The sequence below is a fragment of the Camelus bactrianus genome, chromosome 11 (assembly GCF_048773025.1).
Source record: "Camelus bactrianus isolate YW-2024 breed Bactrian camel chromosome 11, ASM4877302v1, whole genome shotgun sequence".
NCBI classification, from domain to species: domain Eukaryota; kingdom Metazoa; phylum Chordata; class Mammalia; order Artiodactyla; family Camelidae; genus Camelus; species Camelus bactrianus.
The window spans coordinates 47,429,574-47,455,775 of record NC_133549.1 but is presented as its reverse complement, the minus strand read 5'-3'; the positions used below and the strand labels follow the sequence as shown (position 1 = coordinate 47,455,775).

Sequence of the window (26,202 nt, the reverse complement as noted above, 5' to 3'; positions counted from 1 at the left end):
ACTGGGAAAACTTTAATGGTGGTGTCTCTCTTTTTTCTTGATAAATGTTCTCAGTGAGCATAGGCATTTAAAATTCACAAGATCTTGGAACACAGTTCAAAGGTGAGTAATCACTTATTTAAAAAAAGAGCCACAGTGGCACCTAAATGGGTGAAGATGATTAACAGTTGTCAGAGACTGGAAAATAATCTGATTCTCAAGTTTTATTTGTTTTCTATGCTCTTTCTTCCCCCCAGAAGCTCAGCAGTGTTCTTTGTGGGCTGGGGTGGGTAACAGAGAGAAGAAACAAAAGGGTAACCTAGGTGAGATCTGGGAAGCCAGGAAGGACTGTTACAGTCCTCAGTCCAGTGAGAGAGGAAAACAGTACTGGGTTCAATAGAAACTGTCTATTTTTTTCTAACACTAATATGTGTCAACAATCCTTACATCCATAAAAGTGCCTTCACAAATCCTGCCTGAATAGGTTCAAACCAGGAACACACAGCACAGTGCATACAGGAGTTTCTTACCAATTAAAATCTAAATATGCAAATTGAACTTACCTTATAGAATTTGATAATATCTTCCTTGGTAAGTGTCTTTAAATATGCAACTTCTGTATTATCTGAAAAAGTAATTGAACAGGAATTTACCAATATTTCCATTTTAAGTAGCTCAGAATACCACACTAAATGACAATATACTTTACTCCAACACTCTTAAGTATCCATCTTTTTAAGTGATCATATGCTTCTGCAAGTAGTAAGGGAATAAATTTCAAGTAAAAAGCAAGAGGTTATCCTGGCTCTCTACCTAACAAGCTGCTGGATTTGGGGATAGTCACTTCAACTTTTCTGAACTTCAGTTTCCTCATCGGGAAATTGGAGGTAACAACTACTTAACTGATAGTACCATGATGCTAGGGCAGATGGGAAGTGCTCAATAAGTGGCAGGTACTATTATTAATAGTGAGTGGGCCCAACTGCAGAAAATTACAGGTAAGAAAATGGAGGCCCAAAAAAGGTGACTTGGCTGAGATCTCTGTCTCGTTGGTGTCAGAATGAGAACACGACCCAACTCTCCTGACTTCTAGGGTAGCCGAACATACTCCATCATTAATCTCGGCTCTAAGAAAGGCGAAAGGAAGCTGACAAGCAGGAGACTTTGGGGAGCACAGCTCTCCCAAATCTATAAGCACTGACAGATTTTTGGAGATCCCGAAGGCAAATGTTTGAACCCTGTGCCTCTAGGACAGCACTCGCCCCATGACAGTTCAGTCTGCACATTCTCCATTTAGTGTTATGAGAAATAGATACCTACACATCTGTGCTCAGAACCTTCATACTGACTGAACACAAAAAGTGAAATCGGACTTATTATTAGTGCATTATTATGAGGCACAGATAGATCCAGCTCCATTTTTAGAGAAAAAAGAAAGATAAAGTTTCTAATGGAAAAGTGCTGTTATGTTAAACAACGGTTTTAGAAGTGCTATGCCCCTTCCCCCCCTCCCAAATCATACCGGAACATCACCTACAAAATGAATACCATTTTGTAGAATGGCATCAATGCCCTCAAATGTTTCACTTACCCACCATGAATGCTGGGGGCCTTAATTTTGCCTTACCTCTGTCAAAATTGTACTGCTGGGAGATGATTTCCCCCCAGTATTTAGCACACTCTGCAGACAGTTTCTTTGGTTTATCTAGTCGACGAATCGCCAATGCCTGAATGTGTTTTTGGAAGGCCTCTTCTGTCATGTCCTCTATGGACTTTTCCATGGCAATTAAGAAAGCTTCCACTCTGCTTTCTAGGTAGTGAGGTGGCTTTTCTGACTGGATGATGAATCTTAAGCCCTGTATACCATTGGCTCGGCGTGGCCCACTGAAGACGATGTAGCCTGAAACACAAACACCCACAGTCAGGACTTGGGCATTTCAGACATGGGTCATTTATAATCTTTCAAAAATTATTCTGTCAGAGCAAATAAAATCCACTTTAGAGGTTTATATTATTCACCTCTGAAGAAATGAACAATTAAAAATATCTTCAGTTCCTAAGAATAGAGCAGAAGAGCTCTCTCAATAATTAGAAAGTTGGAGCTAACACTTTCTTCTTAAAAAAACAAAAAACAAAACCCCTATTCTTCATTCAAACTCAACAACCCCAAGCTCCTCACTGTCTGTGAGTTAATCCCCTTCTATCCATGTTAAAGTTATTCTCATCCCTATGAAATGCTGGACCCATTTTCATCCCCTAACCATTGTCCTAGCTCAGTTTCCTTTCACATCCACGTTCCTTAAGTGAACTCGCCTCTGCTGCTGCGTTTCTTGTTAGATAACCCACTCCCAGACCAGCTCCATTCAGACTGCAGATCTTTAGAGACCACGTAACTGAAGGTTGTACTTCCACTGTCATCTTGTGACCTCACACACTACCTCCCATCAACATCTTTCCTAAACTGAGCTTGCGGCTTGCCTCCTCCAGCTAATCTGCCCAGAACCACTCCTCCCTACATTCAGCAAAGCCTTCAGAGTTGGAACACTCTTAGTATAGCATTTACCACACTATACTATAATTACTCCTTTACAGGTCTGCCTTCCTGATTAGACTGTGAGCAACTTGAAGGGAAGGACCATCCACAATTTATTCATTTTCACTGTCCAGCATCGAGCATGGTGATTGTTTAAAAAGAAGATTGTTACTTGGGGAGACTCACCCAAATTCTTTTTCACTGACTCTTCAAAGTATATTACTGGGGCTTCTTTCTTTCCTTAACTGATCAAACCTGCCAGGATCTCCACAGATTTTAAAAGTGCCTACAATTCTGCCTGAAACATTTCCTCAACAGGCACTTACTGAGTACCTTCTATGTGTCCCATGCTTGGGATACAAAGATGAATAAAAGAAAATACCTGCCCCTACAGGGAACCCAAAATTCAGTAAATCTAAGCTTCTCTGGATGGCGTGCCTCCCACCTTGCCACCCGTAACAGTCTTCCCTTAACATCCTCTCTCCCCCACCCAAAATGACCTCTTTATTGACATGTATGTAATGTGAACACACTGTCAGCTCCTTAAGAATTGCTCTAATGCCCATAAGATATTAACTGCTTATCTTCTAGAGGTTCCCCACAAACAAGGCTTTCACAAGTCTTTCTGAGCAGAGCATGCCTGAACCACCATGCTAGGGGAGGGTACATGCAGAGAATGTTCTCGAGGACAAGGTCTGTGCTATCTTGCTGCCCACTGCTTCCCCCTCACCCAGCTGCTCCTTGGTGCGCAGGGTGTTGAAGCAGGGCTCAGAGATGATCTGACAGAAGAGCTCCAGAAACATATTCTCCGAGGTGCTCTGCATGTCTGTCTGGTAGTATATCTCGATGCCACAGTTATTGTGAACTTCATTCCTCTGCTGATAAACAAACCATCCTCCTAGGAAATTTCAAGAAGAGAGGAAAACGTTCAAAAACGTACAGTTTAATAAAGTTCATGCTTTGTTTGGCTGTTTGAACTTGTTCAATTTGGTTGGTGTCTTTTGGCAGTTCCAAACAGCAATTAATCTATTAAGAATGTGAAACTTAACCCAAGAGAATCCTAACATACTGATCTATACTTGCGGCCCTCAATAAACACTCACTGACTTTAAAGGGCAAAAAAACTTACAAAAAAAATTTTATGACTATGTGTGAATGCTAAATGAGAGCCATAGTTAATGAAATGTACAACATAGTTTACATACTAGATTAGAACTAGCTAATATGTGTAAGAATCTCAACAGAAATACCATCTATGTTTTAAGAACCATACAAAACAATTTTTTAGATTAGTAGTTGTGCCTTTATTACCTATTTAGCATTTTATTCCCCATATTGATTACCAACACCCACACTAAAGGTCACTTCACAAATTCACATGAATGTGTACAATGCTTAGAGCTGACTTAGCCTAACATCTCACTTTAGAGACGAGGAAACTAAGACCCTGAGAAGCGGGGTGACTTGTCCAAGGACACAAAGTCAGATGGTAGAGCGAGCTAAGACTAAAACTCAGATATGCTGAGTTTTAGTATTCCACGCTTTATAATCTGTTAACTATTTCATGAGCAGTAAATGTGCCTAAGCAAACGCACAGTGCTTACTTAGTATTTAGTATTATGTAAGACACACAAATAAGACTTCTCAGACCCAGCAGTAAATGCTACGCTTGCTCACTTTCATGAATGATGATTTAGACAGACATCAACAGTAAAGGGAGGCAGAGAAGCCTGGAGTTGTATTTTGTCTATTTACTTTTCTGACCAGGTCCAAGTCTGATCAATAGTCGAGCTTCCTGATTGCATACTGGCAGCACTAAGTTCCTTCATCAGAACAGGATGGGGAACACAGGATCTCAGTCTGTCTCCCCCACACACTTCCAGCCTTTTCATACATATCCCAAAATGTCTCCTTCTTCACAATGCCTGAAGTTTTCCTTTTTAAACTGTAAATACTGTCCCATGGAGAGGAACAACTAATAGCGAAGAACTATTTAAGACATTCACATCTGATCAGTTGGCTAAATTAGAATGATTTCCTAAAACCTAGCATTTGGAAGTAAACTGAGTCATTTTTGAGCATAGGGCAGTTTGTGAGGGCCCTTGGGGGACAAAAAGAGACAGCCATAGAAGAGAGAGAAAGCAGGAAGTGTAGTAAAAAGAGTCACTGTGAAAGACAGACCTCACTTTGAAATTTTGTTTCCAGACTGTCTCCACTTTTCCTGATAATCAAATTCTATGGTTTCTGAATGGCAGCAGTTCCTGATTCTTCCTCTCTGCCACGTGGCAGTGACTGGGAACAAACAGAAGTTTGAAATGAACCATTACCAGGTCTGTGACGAGTAGCCACACAGAACAGCAACGCTGTGCTCACGGTGACTTTGAGCATTCAACAAGGACATCCTGAGGTAGTGCTATGTCCGAGCTGCTTTAGTAGCTACTCCAAGGAGCCAGACACAGATCCCTGCCTTAAGAAATGAATAGCCTAACAAGAGAGATGTATATGCACTTCAGTTCCAATGCAGAGAAGAAATGCTGCGTAGCTTAAATAAGGAAAAGTTCAGAAAACCTATGCTGGGAGGTCAGAAGAAGAAGTGATTACTTTTAGGAAAAGTTCAGTGGAGTAGGTAGCTTATAAAACAGGCCTGGAAGGATGAACAGGGTGTAGGATGAACAGGGTCCATGAGGAAGGGCGGGTGGCATGGAGGGAGCACTATTTCAGTAAAACAGCTGGGGAAAAAACAGCTGGGTAAACCAGCTGGGGAAAAAAGCACAGAACACGCATGCATGGGGAACAGCTGACAATCAAGTGTGGCTTGAAAAAAAAAAAAATCAATGTTTCTCATTCCTGTACTTTCCACTATACAATTTTGAACAATACTGAAAATGCTTAATGAGTTTTATACTAAAAGAAATCACTGTTACTGCAGAAGTAATCCAGCATTGCAAACTCTAGTATGCTACTGACAATTCTTTTTTATTTTTACTTTTGGTGGGGGGAGGTTATTAGGTTTATTTATTTACTTACTTACTTATTTTGGTGGAGGCACTGGGGATTGAACCCAGGACCTCATGCATGCTAGGCACACATACTACCACTAAGCTATACCCTCCTCTCTGTTATTAACAATTCTTTATGTTAATTCTTTACAAATATGGATATAATGAATACATGTTGCTATCTGTACCTGTGAGTCTTCTGCCAAAGATTCCTATGGGCTTCTAATTAAATATTATGATTCTCATTTCCATTTTTTATAAACAAATTTTATTTCGAGCTCCACAGCAACATTTCTTTAGCTTTATGATTTTTTACTTTCTAACTCCTCTACGTTCAATTACCAGCCAATTCTAGTACCAGTCTCTTCAAAATAACTACTTCCAGTTTCACCTCTTTAGCCCTCCTATAAATAATTTTCTGACGGAATTCTCTACCTTCAACATACTTCTTAAAATAGTAGAGGATCCCAGTAGATCTTTACCACAAAACTATACATTATCATCCAAGTGAATTCAACCCACCTGTAATCACACAATATTATGTCAAAGTAGTTCATTATCAGAGTTATAACATTTCCACTTACTGTCAGGGAGCTGAACTTCTCTGTACCGAACCAGCTGACTTGGAAGAAGAGGTTTTGTATGAGCATGCTCAATAAGGGTGTCTTCAACCATCTGCATAATTCCTAATGCAGCCTGTGGAAAGAAAGAGGTCACAGCAGCCCATGCAATATGAAAACAACACGCTTGTGAAATAAAAGTGGATTTTTAAATTTTAAATACATTTGATCCTATTCAAATGGATAAAAATTGAACTTGTCAATCTGCAATATAGTCAGTATGGTAGGGGTGAAGAGAAACAGAGACCCAGACAGTCATCAGCACTGATCTTGATGCTGGAGCGGTACTGGTGATAAGAAGTTGGTCCCAAGTGACTGACCATCATCTCAGACAGCTGGGGTTACAGCAAAGCAAAGGAGGTCAGTGTAAAGCTTTATTTTTAATAAAACGGACCTTGGTAAGAACCTTGTCTGGGCCACTTATTAGCACCTGACCTTGCATACTGTTTTGGAGGCAATACAGCAAAGTGGTACAGAGTGTGGGCTCTTGAGACAGATGACAACAGGAATTCTGGAATCTTTCCATGTTCTAAACTTCTGGTATGTACTATTTAATTTAATCCTTATAGGTCTAATTTTATAGATAAAGAAACTAAGCAAGAGAGATGAACACATTCAGAGGATTACATAACTAGTAGGTGGCAGAGTCAGGATCTGAATCTAGGCTATCTAATTCCTTACCATGTACTCCTATCCACTACACAGTTCAGCTTCCTACAGAGTAGGGATGCTTATTCCCATTTCCTCCAGTGATTGCACAAGGCAGGCAACAACACAGGAGATAGCCGTAAAAGTAGGTCCATAGTTACCCATGACCATTCTGCTTTCCCATGCCCTCTCCTACCTTCCTCCATAGAGCAGAGAAGGCTGAGTCAATGCTAATGTGCTTACACAACCACACAGTGGTGGTTAGTGGTCTTAGACCGACTAGGGTAAAAATTTTCTCTTGGACTGAGCCATAAAAGATTGCTAAAACCTCAGCCACCTACCTGCTTTGTTATGTTCCCATGGAGAAGGGCTTCAATGTGCAGCCGTGACAGGAGCTGAGGTATGAAGGCCTTAAGGCGAGGAAGGGTGACATCTGTAAACAGATGTAAGAAATAGTAAGCTCTACCTATGAAGTTTTTTTTTTTAAAAAACAAAAAATAAAAAAACTTTGAGATAATTTGAAACTTACAAGAGTTGCAAAAATAGTGCAGAGTTCCTGTATTCTTTTCACTTACATTTCTCTAACGTTAACATCTTTCACAGCCTAGTACAATGATCCAAACTAAGAAATTAACACTGGTACAATACTATTAACTAAAATATAGACTTTATTTGGATTTCAGTTTTTCCACTAATATCCCTTTACTGTTCCAAGATCTAATCCATGAACCTGCCTTGCATTTAGTGGTCATGTGTCCTTAGTTTCCTCCAATCTGTAACAGTTTCTTGTTCCTTCCTGATCTTTCATGACCTTACGATTTTTGAACAGTACTTCTCAGTTATTTTACAGAATGTCCTCTATTTGGGTTAGTCTAGTGTTTTCTCATGATTAAACTGAGCTTATGTATTCCTAGGAAGACTACCACAGAGGTAATGTGTCTTTCTCAGGGTATCACATTGGGGGCACACGATGCTGACATGCCGTACGTAGGACTAGTGATGTTAATACAGATCACGTGGCTAAGGTGCTATCTGCCAGATGTCTGTACTGAAATGACAGTGTACTGTTTTCATCTTTTGGTTATAAGTAAGTCACTCATGCGTACTCTACTAGCACTTAGGAAAAGCCACCTACCCCTCAATGGCTACTTTTCCCACTGTAATTTTTAAATATTTATTTTGGGGGAAATACTTTGAGTCCATACAAATATCCTGTCCCTTCTTAACTTTTACCCACTAATTCTAGCATCCAGTGGTGGATATTGCCTGTATCAATTATTATCATGGAATTCCAATAGTGAGTTTTCTATTCCCCTAGTTACTTTTACAGGCATTGATCTAATTCTTCAGTTAAGAAGAGTTGTCTCTTCTCTACTAGAACACCATACTAATAAACGCTATAATGGATGTTAAAATTAGTAACTGAAATTTAAAGACAGGCATGGGAAGGAAATTAACAAGTGCTTACTATGCATCACGCATTTTATAAATGTTATAAACTATCAAGTATGTGCTATTAAACCTGTTTTAAAGATGAGAAAACTAAAGTTAAAAAAATTTAAGCTTCCTGTCCAAAGTCAGCAAGCCAGTAAGTCACAGAGCTGCATCTGATCCTTAGTCTAATTTGAAAGTGCACACTGTTTCCACTCACTGCACTGTGCAAGGAGCCCCCTTTACTAGAGACTCTCAGTACTATCTGCAGACCTCTATCACAACACCTAGTCTCTCTGCCTCTACAAAAAGAATCTGTTTACACTTATGCACCTGAAATCTAATGCCTGGTGCATAGCACGCAGTCAGAAAATGCTGTTAGACCACACTGAACTCCAAGGTTCTTGCTACGCTGGCACTTGGATAGCTGACTGACTGAGAATCACATGGAAGCCAGCCTCTCACACTGAGCTATCTCCAGATTAAGCCATGTTGGCTCTACTGGATTATTGTGTGTGTGTATGTGTATCTCAAAACAGAATGATCATTTATTAGAGTAGAAAATGTCAACAAAAAAGTGCTGACTTTCTGTTTATAAAACACATTTTAGGAAGGCTTCACATACCTATGAGATACTTTAGAGCTTTTTCTGCTTAAAATTCATATACCACCTGACCCAGAATCTAATAAAAGGGGGAGAAACCCCCAAACTTCTGATTTTTGATCATGCTGCATGCAGGTTTAATTGCTCAAAAATATATTTTAGATCAATTCTTTGGTATTTTTTAAAAAGGTAAAATTTTTGCTATTAACCAGATTTGACTCATAACCATTTTGCAAAGAAAGGTATATTAACTGTCCAGATTAAAAATGCATTTGATCTAGTTAATGAATTTTATATTATATGTGCCTACCCAATGCCTGAAGCAACCAATAAAATAATAGTTTTCAATACTGTGTTCTTGATTTGTTACTGAAGACATCAAAGGTGTAGTGATACATAATAAATAAGGACTTGTCATAAAAGATCACCAAAAATTCAATAGTATTCTTTTTTCTTATTGCTGAGCATGTAGGAAGAAAGATTAACTGGTAAAGCAATGCTGAGAAATGGAAAAGATAAAACACTAATAAAGGGTGATATCAGTCTACATTCTTTCCCCAAAAACAACCCTGAATTTAATTTCATTCCATTGAATAGGCATTCACTATACTAAATACTAAATAAAGAAGATAAAAGGAAAGTATAATCACTGCCCTCAAAGAATTTAGGGCTTTCAAGCAAAACCTCTGAAAACTATATCAAGGATTTTAGGAAAAAAGCAACAAAAGATGACTCTTTAGGCTTTACATATTTTCCATTTTTTAACCAAACTGAACAGATCTAAAAATGCCTAAGCATTCTTCCTGTGTGACTTTCCAGCTCAGCCTTTTTCCTTTTCTGAAAACTTTAATATTAACAAGGTTAAGTGCTTGGTTCAAAACATTCAGTCATCTGCAAGGAACTATGAATAGTAGTAACTGATTGTTATGGGTCTAGGTTGAAAATAGCAAATGTGGTAAAACTGCCTGAACACAAAAGTCACTTCAAAGGCCACACTGTTTTTGTCAGAAAAAGTATGCACAGCTGGCTTTAACAGATTACAAGTTATCAGAAAACATAAACCCTAGATAACAGGATAAACCAAAATGATTTTGGGAAAAAAAAAAAAAAAAAAGAAGAAGAAGAAACCATCGGGTTCTATGTAGAATCTCACCATCCAGGGCTTCCTTTAATTCATCTTTAGTCCAGGCCACTTCAGTCATCAGCAAGCGGAGGTAGTACATGGCGTGCTGGTGAGGCTGTTCAGCTCGGAAATTGTTAAGAGATCGCATATACTAGTGAAGGGAGACATGGGTTCATTAATGTTATCAATCCTTTTCAAATCATTTCAAAAGAGCAGCTATAATCAAACTTCATTTTGCATAAATCCTATGTTGCTGGAATGCAGAGATATCTGCTTCTTGCTCCTCTTTGTAAATTTTCGTATTATGTAATTTAGAATGGGACTTACTCTTGTCCCCTCTCTGATCCTTAAACTAAAGAGTCTGCTTTTACTTTGTCCAGGCTGTTGCTTTATCCCCAGCATCTGACATGTACTCTAAGCATCTTCACTATGGGACCCCTTTTATTCCTCAGAAAGTTATCCTGAGTTTTCAGGACCTCCATCTCTTGGCATTCTTTAATTCTTCACCATAAAGTCATCCCAAAAGTCTCTCTAAACAAGCAACATGGATATGTATGTGTATGTATGTATGTGTGTGTGTGTGTATGTATGTGTGTGTGTATGTGTATGTAAAATACTGAATGTTTACCTGAAAATTGATCATTTCTTTTGGTGTACAATGAAGGTCATAGTTTGGCTTTTGAAGTAGCTATCCATCCCATATTTCCATTACTGGACCAACAGTGAGTTCAATTTAAGTGGAAGGTACATCAAGCCTAAATAGTCTGCCTTAATGTAACAAGGCTGTCATGATAGACTGAGGTCCCAACCGCAGAATTGAGCATTCTTCTTAATGAAGGTTGGATGAAACTATCCATGAGTCCCTGAAAGCCACTGGTTTACCTCAGGCTTCGCTCTGAAAAGTAAGTAAGTGCTGCAACTGTCCTAGCTCTGAGGGCCTACAAAGAAGGGGCCAGATGTTCACCAGAGTCTGCTGGGATTTCTTCCTGGGTAGAGTATAGGATTTAGCAAAGATAGGGTGAGATGACTGCCACAGGGTTGTAACACTTCTTTCCTCGTGACTTCTCTAAAAATGTTCATAACATGGCAATATTACCTTATAAATAAAAAAAACAGCACATTATAAAAATAAGTTCAGAAAACTTACTGCCTCTTTGATGATTTCAAATCTTTTTTCATCAATCTCAAAGGTAGCCATTTTCTCAATAATCTTCTTTAGCAAAATTGGCTGCTTGTCATTGTAACCTTTCACTGAGAGCTACAGAAAGAGTTCAGGGTATTAAAAGTCTAAAAACATCATGAAACAACTTAAACTTGACTTTAAAACATTTAGAAAATCCCCAAACCAAGTGTATCAAAATAAAAATAAAACAAGAAATTCAATTAATTTAACTTCTTTTAAATATAGTTTAATACTTAGTAAGATAACGTAATCATCTTTGTTTACTAATACACAAAAGCATAATTTTGCTTCTCTTAAGCAAAATTGACAGCAGGAAAACTCACCTGATGGCAAACTATGGCAGCACACTCTACACAATGAAAATTTAAGTTCTTATTAAATCAAAATTAATTACAAAATATGATTTAAGTTTAATCTTCAAAAAGAATCACTAAGGAATGGCAGGCTTAAGGTTTTTACAAGCATGTTAAGAAGGTAAAAATCATAGGGGAGTGTTATCTAGAAAACTATTGGCTATGTCCCCAAATTGTCTATATTTAAATATTTAAAAAATCATCTTTCAAGAAATCAGGTGGCCCCAGTTTTGTATTATGTGGCATTTTGCCACTTTTCTCATTCAATGTTGCCCAATAACGATCTATATGCCTCACTACTTGCTTGTTTGATGAGTTCTGCCAATGTACCAAAAGCCAATGGCAAAACAGATGTGAAGTGAGGAAACATTGTCTGGATTTTGCCTTAGGATAATTTACTTTAATAGTTTCTGAAAGCATAACAGTTTGAGAACCAGGGGAAGCCTATTATCATATTTCCTACTATTACATTGTCACATGGTGGCACCCACAGCAGTAGAGGATACATTGCAAGTAAAATACCTATGGAAGCCTCTACCTTAAGAAAAATGATAGGCAAGAATCTCAGAAGGAGTGAAGGTCACTGGCCATGAAAAACACATCACATACTGTGGGAACTATACTGACAACTAGCAGAAAACCCATCTTGTCACATATAACAAATTATTTATTTTAATGGTAATATGCTACTAAAACTCAATAGCGAAATATAAACCATAGATTATTACTTTTCTATTTGGATTTTATTTTGATCTCTCAGCTTCAAATTTCCCTGGACTCTGAAAATGATTAGGTTATACACGTTGTAATACATTACAAAACAAAAACTACTAGAAAATTCACTTGTGTGAAGAAAAAAAGTCACTGCAAAATAAATAAAATTTAAAACCCTAAAACCGTTTGTATAAGAATTAGAAAGAGGAGTACACAACACATGCTCTCATTTCAGCTGCTACGAAAATATACAATACATTTTCAAGAAAAGTGAAGATGAATGTGTGCCAGAAGACGGGTATTAATTTGGAAATGAGGTATAAATTTGGATATGTAGCAGAAATGGTCTCAAGACAAAGGATCTAGTTATTTCTTAGTGTATTTAATGTAATTAATAATGCTTCTTAAAACATACTTAAAAGAAGTTAATGACACATGCTTCAAAACAAATTGAATGAAAATGTCAGGTGTGTTTGAACACAGGAACTTTCTACTACCGTTAGCAGAAATACAGAAAGCTTATAAGTAAAATTCAGCACCACAATAGTAACTATGGGCATCTTTCATTTACAGATATTAATATAATCAAATATATGGAAAGAACAACATGCTTTCAGGATTAATATGTTAAACATTTCAAGCAGAGGAACATGCAAATAAATGTAGCACACATACATGTTCACAAGATGCACTGAACTCTACTAAATCATATGTTAGTGGAACTAATACTAACTTGAGTTCTTCAACCATTAAAAAGGTGCAAGGAAAAAACCATCAATCTTCTTGTTTTAAAATGCAGAAGTTAATAGTTTTCCCAAGCTCAACATAATGCTTAAACGGTGTGACGCCTTTTCTTTGGTTTTCATTTTACTTACAAGTATTGCATTCATTCCTGATGCAATGCCATAGCTCAAACCTGAGAGGCGTGCTGCATATGTATACTCTTTTAAATCATCCTTCAATAACCTGATAAACAGGTATGTCATGTTGCAATGGAGAGGATCAGCATAAATGTAGCGACTAACAAAAAGAAAAACAAAAGAAATGCTTTGATACCTCAAGCAGTGGCATGGTAATGAAGAAACATGACCGAAGAGTATGGATATGCAGCCTCATGATCTGAATTTCTAGGGAAACAATATAGGCCAGCCTAATGTTTTACAATGGCAGGAAGACTTCATTCTCTGTTGTCAAAGACCAAGACTTCAGATACAGAATGGGTGAGAGCTAAACCTAAATCAGGGTCCAATTTTGTTTGAGGAGAAAAATATGACAATCTGATGAAAGATGTTTAAAAAAAAAGAAATCAAGGAAAATTTGCATAATATGAATGGATATTGCTGAATACTCATAGTAAGAGCTAAGTTAAAAATTAAATGATGAGAAAATACGATTAGCTACAAAGATTAAAAAAAAAGAAATTAAACTCATACCCTCAATCAAAAATGCTTCCATCAAATCAATATAAAAAATGTTGATGAGTGGAAGGCTCTAAGACGTGGGTACTTACATACATCCCATAGATGGTATTTTGGAGGTCATAGCTCAAGCCTGCTAGCTCTGCTGCATATGCATACTCGTTGAGTGAGTCTTTGAGGAGCTCAAGGTACAAATAGGCCATGTTACAGTGCAAGGGGTCCACATAAGCAAATGGGCTGGAAGAAAATGTTGACAGTAAAATAGCTGATTTATTACTTCCCAATGTGATGTGGCCTTTCAAGATGAATCAAGGAACTGAACACCAGTTAATATAATTTCCTGAAGATACTCTTTGAATTCTTGAATCTGTCTCTTCTCATGAGGGAAAAACAAGATATCTAAAGAAGAGGCCTGAAATATACCACGTGGTGTGCTGGTGTTGGTAAAGAGAAAGAAGGAATTGCTTACCCCAGATGGTGTAGCAGAACTGACAAGTCAGAAACGCAGGAGGAGGTATGGAGGGGGAATGGGACAAAATGCATGCCTACATTTAGGCTGATATGAGAAGGCATGGCTGACAGAGCTAATACAGCATCTGCATGTCCTCTTTCTCCCTCTAAGCAAGCCACACTCTTGGTGGACAGGAGCATGAGTTTGAGAAGTTTGTGTGCTAGGATTGTATGAATTTGAAAGAGAAAAACTGAGACCCATGAAAATGTTAGCTTATCTCTGAGTCCCCCACCAAACCAACAGACTAGAACACTGTCAGTAATTAATAATTTCTACCATATAACTGCAGCCAGAACTAGGAAAAAATATAAAAATAGGAAAATGTTTAAGTGAAAAAGAACAAAAGAGAGGAAACAATTATACTGAGAGAGCTAAACAGGGCAGCAGAGATCACCTAACTTAAATCTTCATTTCCCAAATAAGAAACACCATTTTCCTCATGTCACCTGGGTGGTGGCAGTTTAGTTAGGATTCAAATTTAAGTCAAATGACCTATGGATTTGGCTATGTGACACTGCTTACCTTTATGAGAAGCAAGCAAAAGATTCATTCATTCAGCAAATAAATACATTACTACAGTGCTAGGCAATTCTCTAGGTATCAGGAATAAAGAAGAAACAAATCAGGCAGAGTCCCTAACTTCAGAGTTTACAGTCTAGTTGGAGAAGACAAATAATAAATTTAAATATGATACATCAGGGGGTGATACTGTTATGGGCTAAAATAAAACAGAGTAAGAGGAATAGGAGTGATGGGTAGTGGTGGTGAGACAGGAAGATTTCTAATTTATAAAATTGTTATTCAAGGCCCCTCTGATAAGGTGACATCTGGGCCCAGACCTGAAGGAAGCCAAGGAGCAGGCGCTGGGGATATCTGGGTGGAGAAATTTCCAGGCTAAGGAAACAGCTAGCACAAAGGTCCTAAGGCAGGCGCCTGGCTTGGTTTGTCTGACAGCAAATTCAAAGTTTCATTCTATCTAAAGCATAGTAAATAGGACTCAGAGCAAATAGTAAATGTACTCAGAGCAAAGCCAACAATTCCATCAAAAACTGATAGTGAAGTAAAAATAGGGGCAAAATGCTTAGCCCCAGAGAATTAAAATCAAAGAGAAAATTCTACAGCTATACAAACATTCTCCACCTAGAAAATCTAAATGAATATACTCTGTCATTTAATTTTTTAAGTATTATACATGATGACAGACTTCCTTCTTTAGGCAAATAGCTCAGAAACTTACTGGCACAACTTGCAAAAGCAAAATCATCAAAACAAAAGAGTCCTTGAAAGGGTTCATACCCACAGGCACCTTTAGGTGGAAGTGAAAAGCCAGATCAGGAAGCTCAAAGCCACAAGGCTCAAGCTCAGAGTGCAATCCCAAGAGGTGTCCTAAAAAGCTGCATCCATAGCAGCTGTGCTGGTGAGTTGGCGAGGGTCCTAAACTAACTCTTAAAAGAACAATTCACGTGGAATGCTTGGTTCACTTGTTCATTTAAAACATATTATTTTGTAATCAGATGTTATATGCTTAATATGGATCACAGAGTTTTAAAACTTTAAGTATGCATAATATAATCCTATTTCTGAAAAAGATTAAAAGGATATATACAAACAGAACATTTCTATAGGACTGTACAAGAAACCTAACAGTGTTTACCTCTAGGGAGACCAGAACACAGATAGGGGGATTGGTGGGAAGCAGACATTTTTAATTCTAAGAACTATGCTAGGCAGATTAGAGAATGCAAAAATGTCAAATGGTCTCTCAAAGGGTCTTCTGAAGCCAAGCATAGGACCCAAAAGGGAAAGTGTGATAAGTTGCTTAGAGTGTTAAAAATATCACTCTGAACTATGAAAAAATAAAACCAGCTTTGTAATGCTCTCTACCAACAATAAGCCATAATCAGAAAGCTCATGTTTGATGTGTTTTTGAAAAAAAGAAATCTCAGCATAGTTCTAGATAATTTATGAATCTCATGCTATAAAACACAATGTTTACATCCCTACAATCTCAACATACTTTCTACTTAGAGGTTCTTTTTCCCTTTTCCAAAACATGTAAAACACATCTAGCTTTAATTTCATGTCAAGCAAATCAAACAAAAATCAATGAAAAAGCTGATCATACTGAACATTATTAAATGATAGGTTTATTTTATAAGCATTCTAGTGAATTTTAGAAACATAAAATTATAGAGCACAAATTCAAACTAAAATTTGAATTGGGTGACATGCTTTATCACACAAATACATAACAGTAGACAGAGATGAACTGAAGATTTATATTGAGAAATCATTGCAACAGTAGTATTATTCATAAATTTTACTGAACATCTTCTTCTTTTTTATTAAATCTCTTTAAGCAACCAAGCCAGGAATAGGGAAAGCAGTATCTAAAGGCCCCAGACAATTAAATGGCTGGAAGGGACTCAAGATCATTTAGTAACTACTACCTCTTCTTCTGGGCAAGTTCCAGGAATACAAAATGAAAATCGTAACAACAAAAAAAAAACACCTCGAATTATTTAATCTTTCTTCAGTGAAAATTCTGGTGAGTCTATAGTCTCCCCAGATTCCAAAAGCCTGAAGTTTAGAAAGGTCCCCCTAATAGCTAACATAAATTATTTCAGTTAAAGGGTGTATGTATCAATGGAAAGGGAAAATTAACCTTGGTTCTTACAACAGGAGCAGCCTTCCCTTGTCTAGGCTAAATAATTCCTTTTATTTCCAGACATAGATCCTTAAGGAGGCAAAGAAAACTTTTAGAAATGTAATTATTACTTCTCATAGGAAGTCTTGTAGCTAGATCCATTTTACATACCTGAAAAATTCAAAGTTGAGACAGGCCTTGGGCAAGAAAAACTTATCATCTTGTTTGAACCAGAGTTTGCTCATAGCTGTATCCTGTAATGGAGAAAACAATTTGGTTAGGGAAATACAGACACATTCGGCAAAAATGTTCAATCAAATCTTAAAGAGGAGGAGGAGGACAGAGGCAATAGTTGAGTTTTGTTCTGAGAGGCGGCTGTCTCATGGCCTTGAAGCATACTCAGAGGGTCAGCTGGTGGGAAACTAGAGAGAAGACTGGTGATTCCAGAAGTAGAGAGAAATCACCCTTTTATCCCCACTCTGGGTTAAAGACATGAGGACACAGTGGAGAAAGAGACAGGAGAAGCTAATACCAACTGTCCTATCCTTCTCTTTTTGGACACCGGGAGGCAGATGCAGGAGTCCTTGATGGGTGGGTGAGTGGCAGCCAGCCTCCAAGGTGGGCCGCATGGATCCCTGTCTGCTGGAATTCACACACTTGTGTAGTCCTCTTTCCTGCACTGGGCCAAGGTTGGTCTGTCTGACCAACAGAACATGGCAGAAGTGATGGCATAATACTTCTGAGATTAGATTACAAAAGACAATCATGGTTTCCATCTTGATCACTCACTTTCCCTCTTGGGATCACGCACTTTGGGGGAAGCAGTTCCATGTCAAACAAATCTATGAAGAGGCCCATGTAGTGAACTAAGGTCTGCCCAAAACCACACAATTAAACTTGGAAGAGAACCCTCCAGGCCTAGTTGAGCCTTCAGAGGACCAAAGCCCCAGCCAACAGCTTGACTATAACACCATGAGAAACCCTGAGCCAGAACTACCCAAAGTGAGCCACTTCCAGATTCCTGACCCTTGGAAACTGTATGAGATAAAATAAATGTTTGTGGTTTTAAGCTGCTGACTTTTAGAGTAATTTGTTATACAGCAATGGATAACTAACACAGCCAAGGAAGAACAAATAAGCCACTCCCTTGAATCTCCACATCACTCATTCACACTACATTTTTAAAAGTCCACTTGAAACTACCTTGAAACTCTGACAAGAGGTATAACTGGTTTAACATTCTCCCTAGTTTACTCTGAGGCAGCCTATTTAAAACAAACAACAAAGTGGGGAGGGTGTAGCTTGGTGGGGAGGGTGTAGCTCGGTGGTAGAGTGTGTGCCTAGCATGCACGAGGTCCTGGGTTCAATCCTCAGTATTGCTATTAAAAATAAACAAACAAACCTGATTACCTACCCCCACCAAAAAAAAAAGAGAAGTAAAAAAGCTTTCTCTTTGAATAACCTAAACTGTAACTCTTTAAAATGCCATTTTTAAAGAAAAATGGTTGTCTCATTAATAATCTAGTTGCTTGAGATAAACTAAATTTCATATTCCTAACATTGATTCTTGTCTCACTGAGTTAATCTGAATGTTACGTCATCTGAAGAAAAGAGAAAGAAATACGTTTGTCTATGGTGGTGAGTTTAGAAAGAGCTGGTTTTAAAGTTTAGAAAAGAAGATGTATTGTACTAATTTGATCCATTTTTCTACACAATTTACCCAAGGTGTGAAATAATGACATGAAAAGAGCATTCTGGAAAAGAAAAATGTAACTCCTCTCTCAATCATCCTTCCCACTAGCTTATAACTCTATTAACTTTATACAATCACTGTCAAAATGGAATTGTTTTTAAGGGAAGGAAATCCAACAGTTTTCCTTGGATATGCTCTCTTCCAAGCTTTAGAGATTCTCTTTTATCTCTACTTACATGATGCAGTATAAATCTACTTCCTTACTGGGTCTTCAGTGCACTGGAAAATAGGCCACTATCTTTCAAATTTTGTGGTTATAGTCCAGACTTGCTATCTTTTTCTTTGAAAAGAAAACAATTCTCTAGAGTTTATGTTGTTTAGTAGTTTTGTTTACTTGTTTGCTTTAACATCTTTAGCTTTTTAAATATTTCTTATATTCTCTCTACAACTTTTCTATTATCTCTAGGGTGTGAGTCCCCCAAATCAACATAGTATCAAATGCGAGAGACCATCTCTCTAGTCCCTCCCATGTAATAGGTCTGTCCTGTAAATTCAGTATCACTGATTCTAACATGTTACCTTAATGAGAGAAGGGTATGGTGTCGCATCTTTTTCTAATGATAAAATCTCAAAGTCTGTAGGAATAAATTCATTCTTCGTTGGAAGCTTAAATTTCCCATTCAGGTCAGCATTTTGCCATTTCTGGATGAATAATAAAACACACACAAAAGCAGTTAGAATCTGATTCAAGCATTTAAAAGGGTCATTTTGCTTAATAATTCAGGCCAATATTAAAGGGATAAATGTCACACAGCATTCTTTTCCATCATATATAAAGAGGCTACTCCCAAGATGTATTGATGACTTTACAAGAAACTTGAGTTGGAGTCCCTGGTACGAATCAAGGTTTTTTGCTTATCTATCTTTCCTCTTTACTCGTCTCTAAAATGACCAGCTGAGGTGAAGGAACAATCTGAGACTGTGGACCACTAAGTGGTTCGTGTGAAGATCATGTTTGCTCTAGCTCTTTAAATGCAGAGTAATCTGCACAGAGATATACTCGCACAACAGCTAGACAAGAGGTCATTTATACAAGGGTTAAACTTTCGGTTGCACTAAGTTTCTTGCATGTATGGCTTGAAAACTAGGTTAAAGGGCGCTTCTTTCACTTCAGCACTTCTAAAGGCCTGGCCCACTCTTCTCCGAGATGACCATGTGAACTTTCAAGCGAAGCCTTATGTTGACAAAAAGAGCAATGATACAATAATGAATAAAACATAGCCCCTCCTAAAGTGGAGACAGTATCCATCCCAGAAACTGCCCCCTGCCTGTGTTCAAAGCCTGCCTGTGGGCTCACAGAAGCCCTTGCATCTGTCTTCCATGCTCTCCACTTTCACCTCCTCCTGCCAGCCTTAGTGCCTTTGTGTCCCTGAGTACTTTGGACTTCAACGATTTTTGACCACTTCAGGCTGGGAGTCTGCTCTATAGCCCTGCTGGGCTGACAGACACATGAGAAGCTGGCTGCCATGCCATTTTTTCATGCAAAACCTAAGCCCCAGCTCTCCACCTCCCTGTCCACCCTCTCGGGATGTGATGGTACAGACAGTGCTGAGCCATCAGTCTCCACAGTCTGGGCGGGAGTTGGCTGATCTAGGGAGCTCATGTTCTTGTGTGCCCCTCATACGTCGGGCTTACTTGGAGATAAGATAACCTTACCTTAATGACTTCATCTGATATAGCCTCTTGTTTGTACTGGGTTCCATACCACTCTTCTGTACGATCAGTTTTTCCTTCAAAAGATTTGGAAACTATTGCAACCCTAGAGATAGAAGGAAAAAAACAAACAGAAAAAAACCTATAAACTCATATTATATACATAAATTTGTAGAACCTGACTCATGAAAATGTGAAGAATATTAAAGAATGAGCTGAGTCTCTAAGACCCAGTAAGCCCTATGAGGCTTAGGCTGAAACGGCAATGTAAGTATAGAAGTCTCTGATCATGGTCTCTGTTGTCCTTTGGTAGCCCAACATTTTTGGGGTTAAAAAGTCCTTGCAGGAAAGATTCTTATATGAATGCTATTGACTAAAATGTTAAGAGTAGCTAGGAAAAAAAAGGAACAAAGTCAGTTGAAAAAAAGTCTTTAAAAAAAAGCAAAACAAAGTACTCCTTTCCAGGAACAGCTCAGGCTCAGAGTTACAAGAATGGCTAAGACAACTTGTTGGCTCATTCAGAGATCAAAAAAATCCAAAACACACTTTTATTATTACTTGCTAAGTCTGTACTTTTTTTTTCCTGCCTGAGACAACCATCAGCTGTATGTACACATGTACAGTGGCCTTCCTGCTGCTGAGAAAGGAGACAAGACCAAGAAGAATATCTCTAACTTTCTCTGATGGGGTAACAAACAGCCCAGAGGAGAAATCAGAAGGGAAAAAAAGCTCAGGGAGGGAAGGCAGAGGTAAAATAATGTCCAAAGATCAAGTAGAGGAGTAAAAGAAGCTCTGCACCAGTGGAACGCCCGCTCCTGTGGCGGATCATCAGGGACAAGTCTGCCTCTGTTACCTTTTAATGACCAAAGTTGGAATCATTTCACTCTGACCAGCAAATTCAACCCCAGGCTGGGACTGAACCTATTTTCAATCTTGTGGATAGAGTTCTAGGCCAATAGTTTGGATGGCTGGATGTAAAGTCACTGGTTTCACTTATTCCTCATGTCCCAATTCAGATAACTAGGTTCATGTCTATTCTTGCTTCTTCTCACCTGTCTTCCCAGAGGTTAGGTTCTAACCTCTGAATATCGTCCTCACAGATGAAAGCTCAATACTTATGATCAAAACTCCCCCTCTACTGAACACTGATTCATTTTCAGAATCCTAATCCCTGTGTCCAAACACCTGCCCATGATTGGAACCCCCAATTTCAGTGCCAGACTATCTTAACTGCCATCTATTTCTTATTTATTCTAGACAAAATACTCTACCTGGCTAACTGGACTTGGCCTTCTCACTTGCTTTAGGGTAGATTATGATAAGCAATCTGATTCCCCTGTCTGTTTGTATGACTGACTATTCTTCTAGTTTACAATGTTCCTGATCTGGCCTAGCTGCTACTGACCACTACCAGTTCAAGAAAACATGCTATATAAGAATATGTTCCACAGAAACATACAGAGGAATCACAGGGTTTAACAGATGGAAGAGTTCTGTTATCATGTCTAGAAGAAGTGATACATGTTGGCAGTCGGAGAATCCCTTATGAGGGATATGTGTACAGTGTACATAGAACTCACATGGCCAAATAAAGGGCATGTGATGTTTCTTAAGGGAATTCATTTAATACATGACAGAGTCTGCTAAGACTCAGTTATAGAAATTGCTTCCATTCCTGTTGATTTCTCAAACAATGAATGGACTGACTCTCAAGGAGACCTCTGAAAACCGTTAGGAAGTGGAATTTCAGGGTAGAGAGGTGGTATTTCCATCTTCTCTTCCACAAGATGCTTGATTTTGGAAATGCCTGTCACAAGACAGCTTTGGTTTCCCTGAATGACAGCCCATGAATCAGAATAATGAGCAAGGGATTGATTACAATTTGTAAGGACTGAAGCATTCATTTTGAGGTGGCCTTGTCCTCTGGAACCAGAAAACTTTTTTAAACTCAGTTCTGAGAGAGAAAGTGAAAAAACTCAGGGAAAGCTGCCGAATGCTCTGGAGGATGACAATGTAACACAGAAAGAAGCAGACCCTGGAGGCTGTCTAGCAATGCTCAGGTTAAAGAAGGGGGGGCGAGGGGAAGAAGGGAAATATGTCAGGTACAGTCCTAAGGGTTTTAGACAGATACCAAAGTAAAGTGTAGGGGTAATGTTTGAAATGTGATCTAAAGGAAGTATATATAAAGTAGATAAACATAGTTCCTTACCTGGCAAATACCAAATACTGGCCTAACAAAAAGAGATACCTTTGCAGACCAAGAGTTTGTGTACCACTGAGGAATTCAAAACTGAAATACAATGGAAGAGTATGTATTTTGAAATAAATTATGAAGGGGGAATAACAGAAGAGACAGAGTAGACACATGTCAAACCTGTATAGAAATCTACAAACCAGAGTATGGAAGAGCAAGAGCACTTGAATTAGGAGAAAAGAACAGAGAAGTCACAATGATCGAAGTATACCACAGAGAACTGTAGTATATGTAACTGCAGACAGTTGGGAAATACTGACACAGGCACTGCAGCATCTTAGATTATCTGCTACAAACCTAATTATGCTAAAAAATAGTCCTGATAAGTTTTTTCTTAAGTGTGTGTGTGTGTGTGTGTGTGTGTGTGTGTGTGTGTGTGTGTGTGCGTGGGCAACGTTAATCTTCAATTCTACCCACAAAAAACCGGCTACTGATATGGTACTGATATGATCCTTAGAAATACGAGACAAAATGATCTTTTATTTTCATAATGAAACTTGTAACAGTAAGAAAAGAAAACAGTGGGCTAGAATGAATGCTGACTGTTGACCTCAAGTCAGCCATTTAGAAGTATTTAGAGGGAATGAATAGCTGTTGTTACTGATGGGACCCATCCAGAAATAACCCCAATTACAGACATTAAAAGGCAATATGGTCCCCAAGGAATAAATTCTCATGAGACCTTTGCAAATAATCCCTGAGAGAGAAAAGAAGGAAGACAGCCAAGAATGAGGAGAGGCTTCATGGGTAACTGTGATGGATTCAAACAGAATTAGTAGAAAGGGCACAGACCTGGCCACCAGAAACTTGGATTCTGGTCAATACCATGACTCACTTTTTTTGAGATCCTGCCAAAAATCAAGGTTAAGGTCTAAATTAGGCAAGTCTCTGGGCTTCAGTTTCCCTACATTTTAAGTATGGATTCAAATTAGATGAACTCTATCCTTCTACTAATAGAGTTCTACAATATTATATCAAATCATATTTTTAAAAGATACACACAAAAGAAAGAAGGTGTAAAAAATTTTACTGATGAAACTCAAAATCAAACTTAAAGAACGGTGAAAGGAAGGCCAAAGTGATAAAGAAATTGAGGTTCATGAAGATGTGTTTAAAAAAACATTTTTAAAAAAGTGTTTCATAAAGTGAGAAGGAAATAAGAAAAGTTACGCTGACAGTTTATAGAATTCAGTCAACTTTAACTGAGCCCTTACTAGCTTGAATTCTGGGAAAGATAAAACACAGTTCCTACCTGGAAGGAACTCATAATTCAATGGGACATATGACCTAAAGCAAAATGTGATATGCTGATCCTATGTTAGCAGATGACAGGACTACTGATCATTTCTCTACATTGTCTTTGAAAGAAGCACAAGTTTTTAAACTGCAAAAATGGACCAAACAACAGTAAAAAGGAGTTGAAGCCCAGGACTGGTGAGTGATCCAGCCAGGTAACTCAAATGAACTCACAATTCCAACACAGGTAAGTCACATTCTCTAATGCTTAGGGAACTAACAAATCCCAGTAGGATTATTGCCCATCACCTTTCAGAAGTAATGGATGATGGGGGGAAGAGGCAGAAGACTGAAGATGGGCAAATGCTCTAATTTTCAGAAAGGAAAAGGAGTGTAGCCTAAAAATCATAAACCAGTGGATTAGCCATTGATCCCTGACAAAAGTCTACAGTCAACTGTCAGACTGTCAAACATCTGGATAAGACAGTTATCTCTAGGACCTACATGGATTCACCAAGAATAATTCATCCCAAATGAATGGATTTATGACTTAATCAAGGAATGTGACAAAGGACTTTATAGCTGTACTTGTAGGTTTAAAATGGTAAAATGGGTACCAGACGATAGGACTGAAGGAGGTGGGTGATGATGATGATAGAGTGGTAACAGCAACATCTTTGAAAAGGTAAAGCAAGTCTCAGTATTCAAAAGAACTCTCTAACAATTAGGACTGGCAAAAATGGACCTGGCTACCTTGGTATTTAACGAGTTCCCCATCCTTGAAGGAATTTAGGCTGAGCTGGTAACTATTTGTTAGAGATAACATAGGAGACACATACTTGATAGAGGTTGGATTAATGAACTTTAAGATTCTTTTCATTCTGAAGGATTTTCCCATTAACTTTCTTACTTGGCTGCAATGTTAAACTTGTCTCAGTGGGTATTAAAGAAAGTAGTCTTACCCTCGAGCAACCCCAATCTGGCCTGGCAGCTGGCACTATTATCCCAGGCTGTTCTGCACTACATCACTGATTACAGTTACAATTATACCAGCCAGAGAGGAACCCTATAAAGAAAAAGTGCTTTTTCTTTAAAGGTGAGGGTACAGAGAAAAAGAGGTTCTCAACTCTAACTGTGTAAGATATTGAATTTAGAAACAGGCAATTTAAACAAAAGTAAAATGTGTGCTCCTGCAAATTCATTCCTACAAAATGTTGCTAGGTCAAATTACTGGATCTAGGGCAGCAAAAATTATACAAACATAATTTTAATCATGATTTTCCTTGCAAAAAAAGTACATCCTTATTGTATGATATAATCTTAAATAGCATTACCTCATATTTGTACAACACTGTTCAACTTTGCTAAATCATTTTGCATCACATAGAAAGAAAAAGTACTGTCACATTTTGCAGATGGACAAGTTTCAAGTGAATTAAATGAGAGCCAGTGACATTATATAAAGTTAACTTTTTATGTGTCCCCTTTGCAGGATAATGAACTCTGAGGTTTCATATTAGTTATTCAATAAACATTGGTCAAAGGAAAAAGTGATCTATCCAAGACAGCATGACTAGTAGGTGACAAAACCACACATAACTAGACACTGAAAGAAAACTTACAAAAATGTTTACTGATTTTATGAGTAAGTTTTAAGTTCTTCCCCTCATTTTTAAGAGGAGGTTTTGCTTTTAGAAGGCATATAATAAAATTCAACAGAATTTAGGTTGATTTTTTTCCCAGAATATATAAACTATATTGAGGAAAATACAAATATTTAAAAAGTTTTACTTACCTAAAATGATTTAGTGTGTGTATTTTAATCATGTAAGCAAATGCGTAAATTGTCTTATGAACAGAAGTTTTTAATCTTGATAAAGTCTAACGTATCAATGTGTTTTCTTTAATGGCTACTGCTTTTTATGTTCAAGAAATCCTTTGCTTATCTCAAGGTTTTAAAGATATTTTCAAACTACATTTTCTTCAATAAGTTTCCTAGTTTTAGCTTTTATACTTGGGTCTATGATCTATCTTAAATTTTTGTGACTGTTGTGAGGTAAAGGTCAAGTTTAATCTTTTTCCATATGGATATGCAACAGGAAGAAGAGCACAATTTGTTGAAAAGACTTTCCTTTCCCAACTTAATTATGTTGATGCCTTTGTCAAAAAAAAAATCAATTGACCAATGATGAATGGATAAAGAAAAAGTGGTTATACATACTATGGAGTGTTATTTAGCATTAAAAAGGAAGGAAATCCTGTCAATGCTACAACATAGCATGACTCTATGGATGTTATGGTAAGGGAAATAAAGACATGTTGTAAGAGTCCATCTTATTAGGTATCTAAGTAGCCAAATTCATAGAAAGAGAAAGAATGGTGGTTATCAGGAGATGGTGGGGTGTGAGGTAAGAAGTGTTGTTTAATGGGTATAGTTTCAGTTTTGCAAGATGAAAAAGCTCTAAAGATCTATTTCAAAACAATACAAATATACTTAACACTTGTACATTTAAAAATGGTTAAAATGATAAATTTTGTTACGT

The 26,202-nt window shown here is 37.8% G+C and overlaps 1 protein-coding gene across 3 annotated transcripts in view; it reads right to left on the bottom strand.

Annotated features, from left to right (window-relative positions):
• Window positions 1-26,202, bottom strand: part of IDE (insulin degrading enzyme) — an 89,148-nt gene that overhangs the window by 7,298 nt on the left and 55,648 nt on the right. For 2 of the 3 annotated variants that reach the window (XM_074373952.1, XM_045507369.2), the window contains exons 12-22: window positions 20,173-20,275; window positions 19,036-19,158; window positions 16,935-17,017; window positions 13,698-13,842; window positions 11,085-11,195; window positions 9,968-10,088; window positions 7,121-7,212; window positions 6,096-6,207; window positions 3,243-3,410; window positions 1,607-1,879; window positions 543-604 (exon numbers count right to left, since the gene is read on the bottom strand). In XM_074373952.1, coding sequence (XP_074230053.1) covers window positions 543-604; window positions 1,607-1,879; window positions 3,243-3,410; window positions 6,096-6,207; window positions 7,121-7,212; window positions 9,968-10,088; window positions 11,085-11,195; window positions 13,698-13,842; window positions 16,935-17,017; window positions 19,036-19,158; window positions 20,173-20,275 — 1,393 coding nt within the window. Of the gene's footprint in view, window positions 1-542; window positions 605-1,606; window positions 1,880-3,242; window positions 3,411-6,095; window positions 6,208-7,120; window positions 7,213-9,967; window positions 10,089-11,084; window positions 11,196-13,062; window positions 13,208-13,697; window positions 13,843-16,934; window positions 17,018-19,035; window positions 19,159-20,172; window positions 20,276-26,202 lie in introns of all 3 variants that reach the window. The other variant, XM_074373953.1, reaches the window with a different exon arrangement.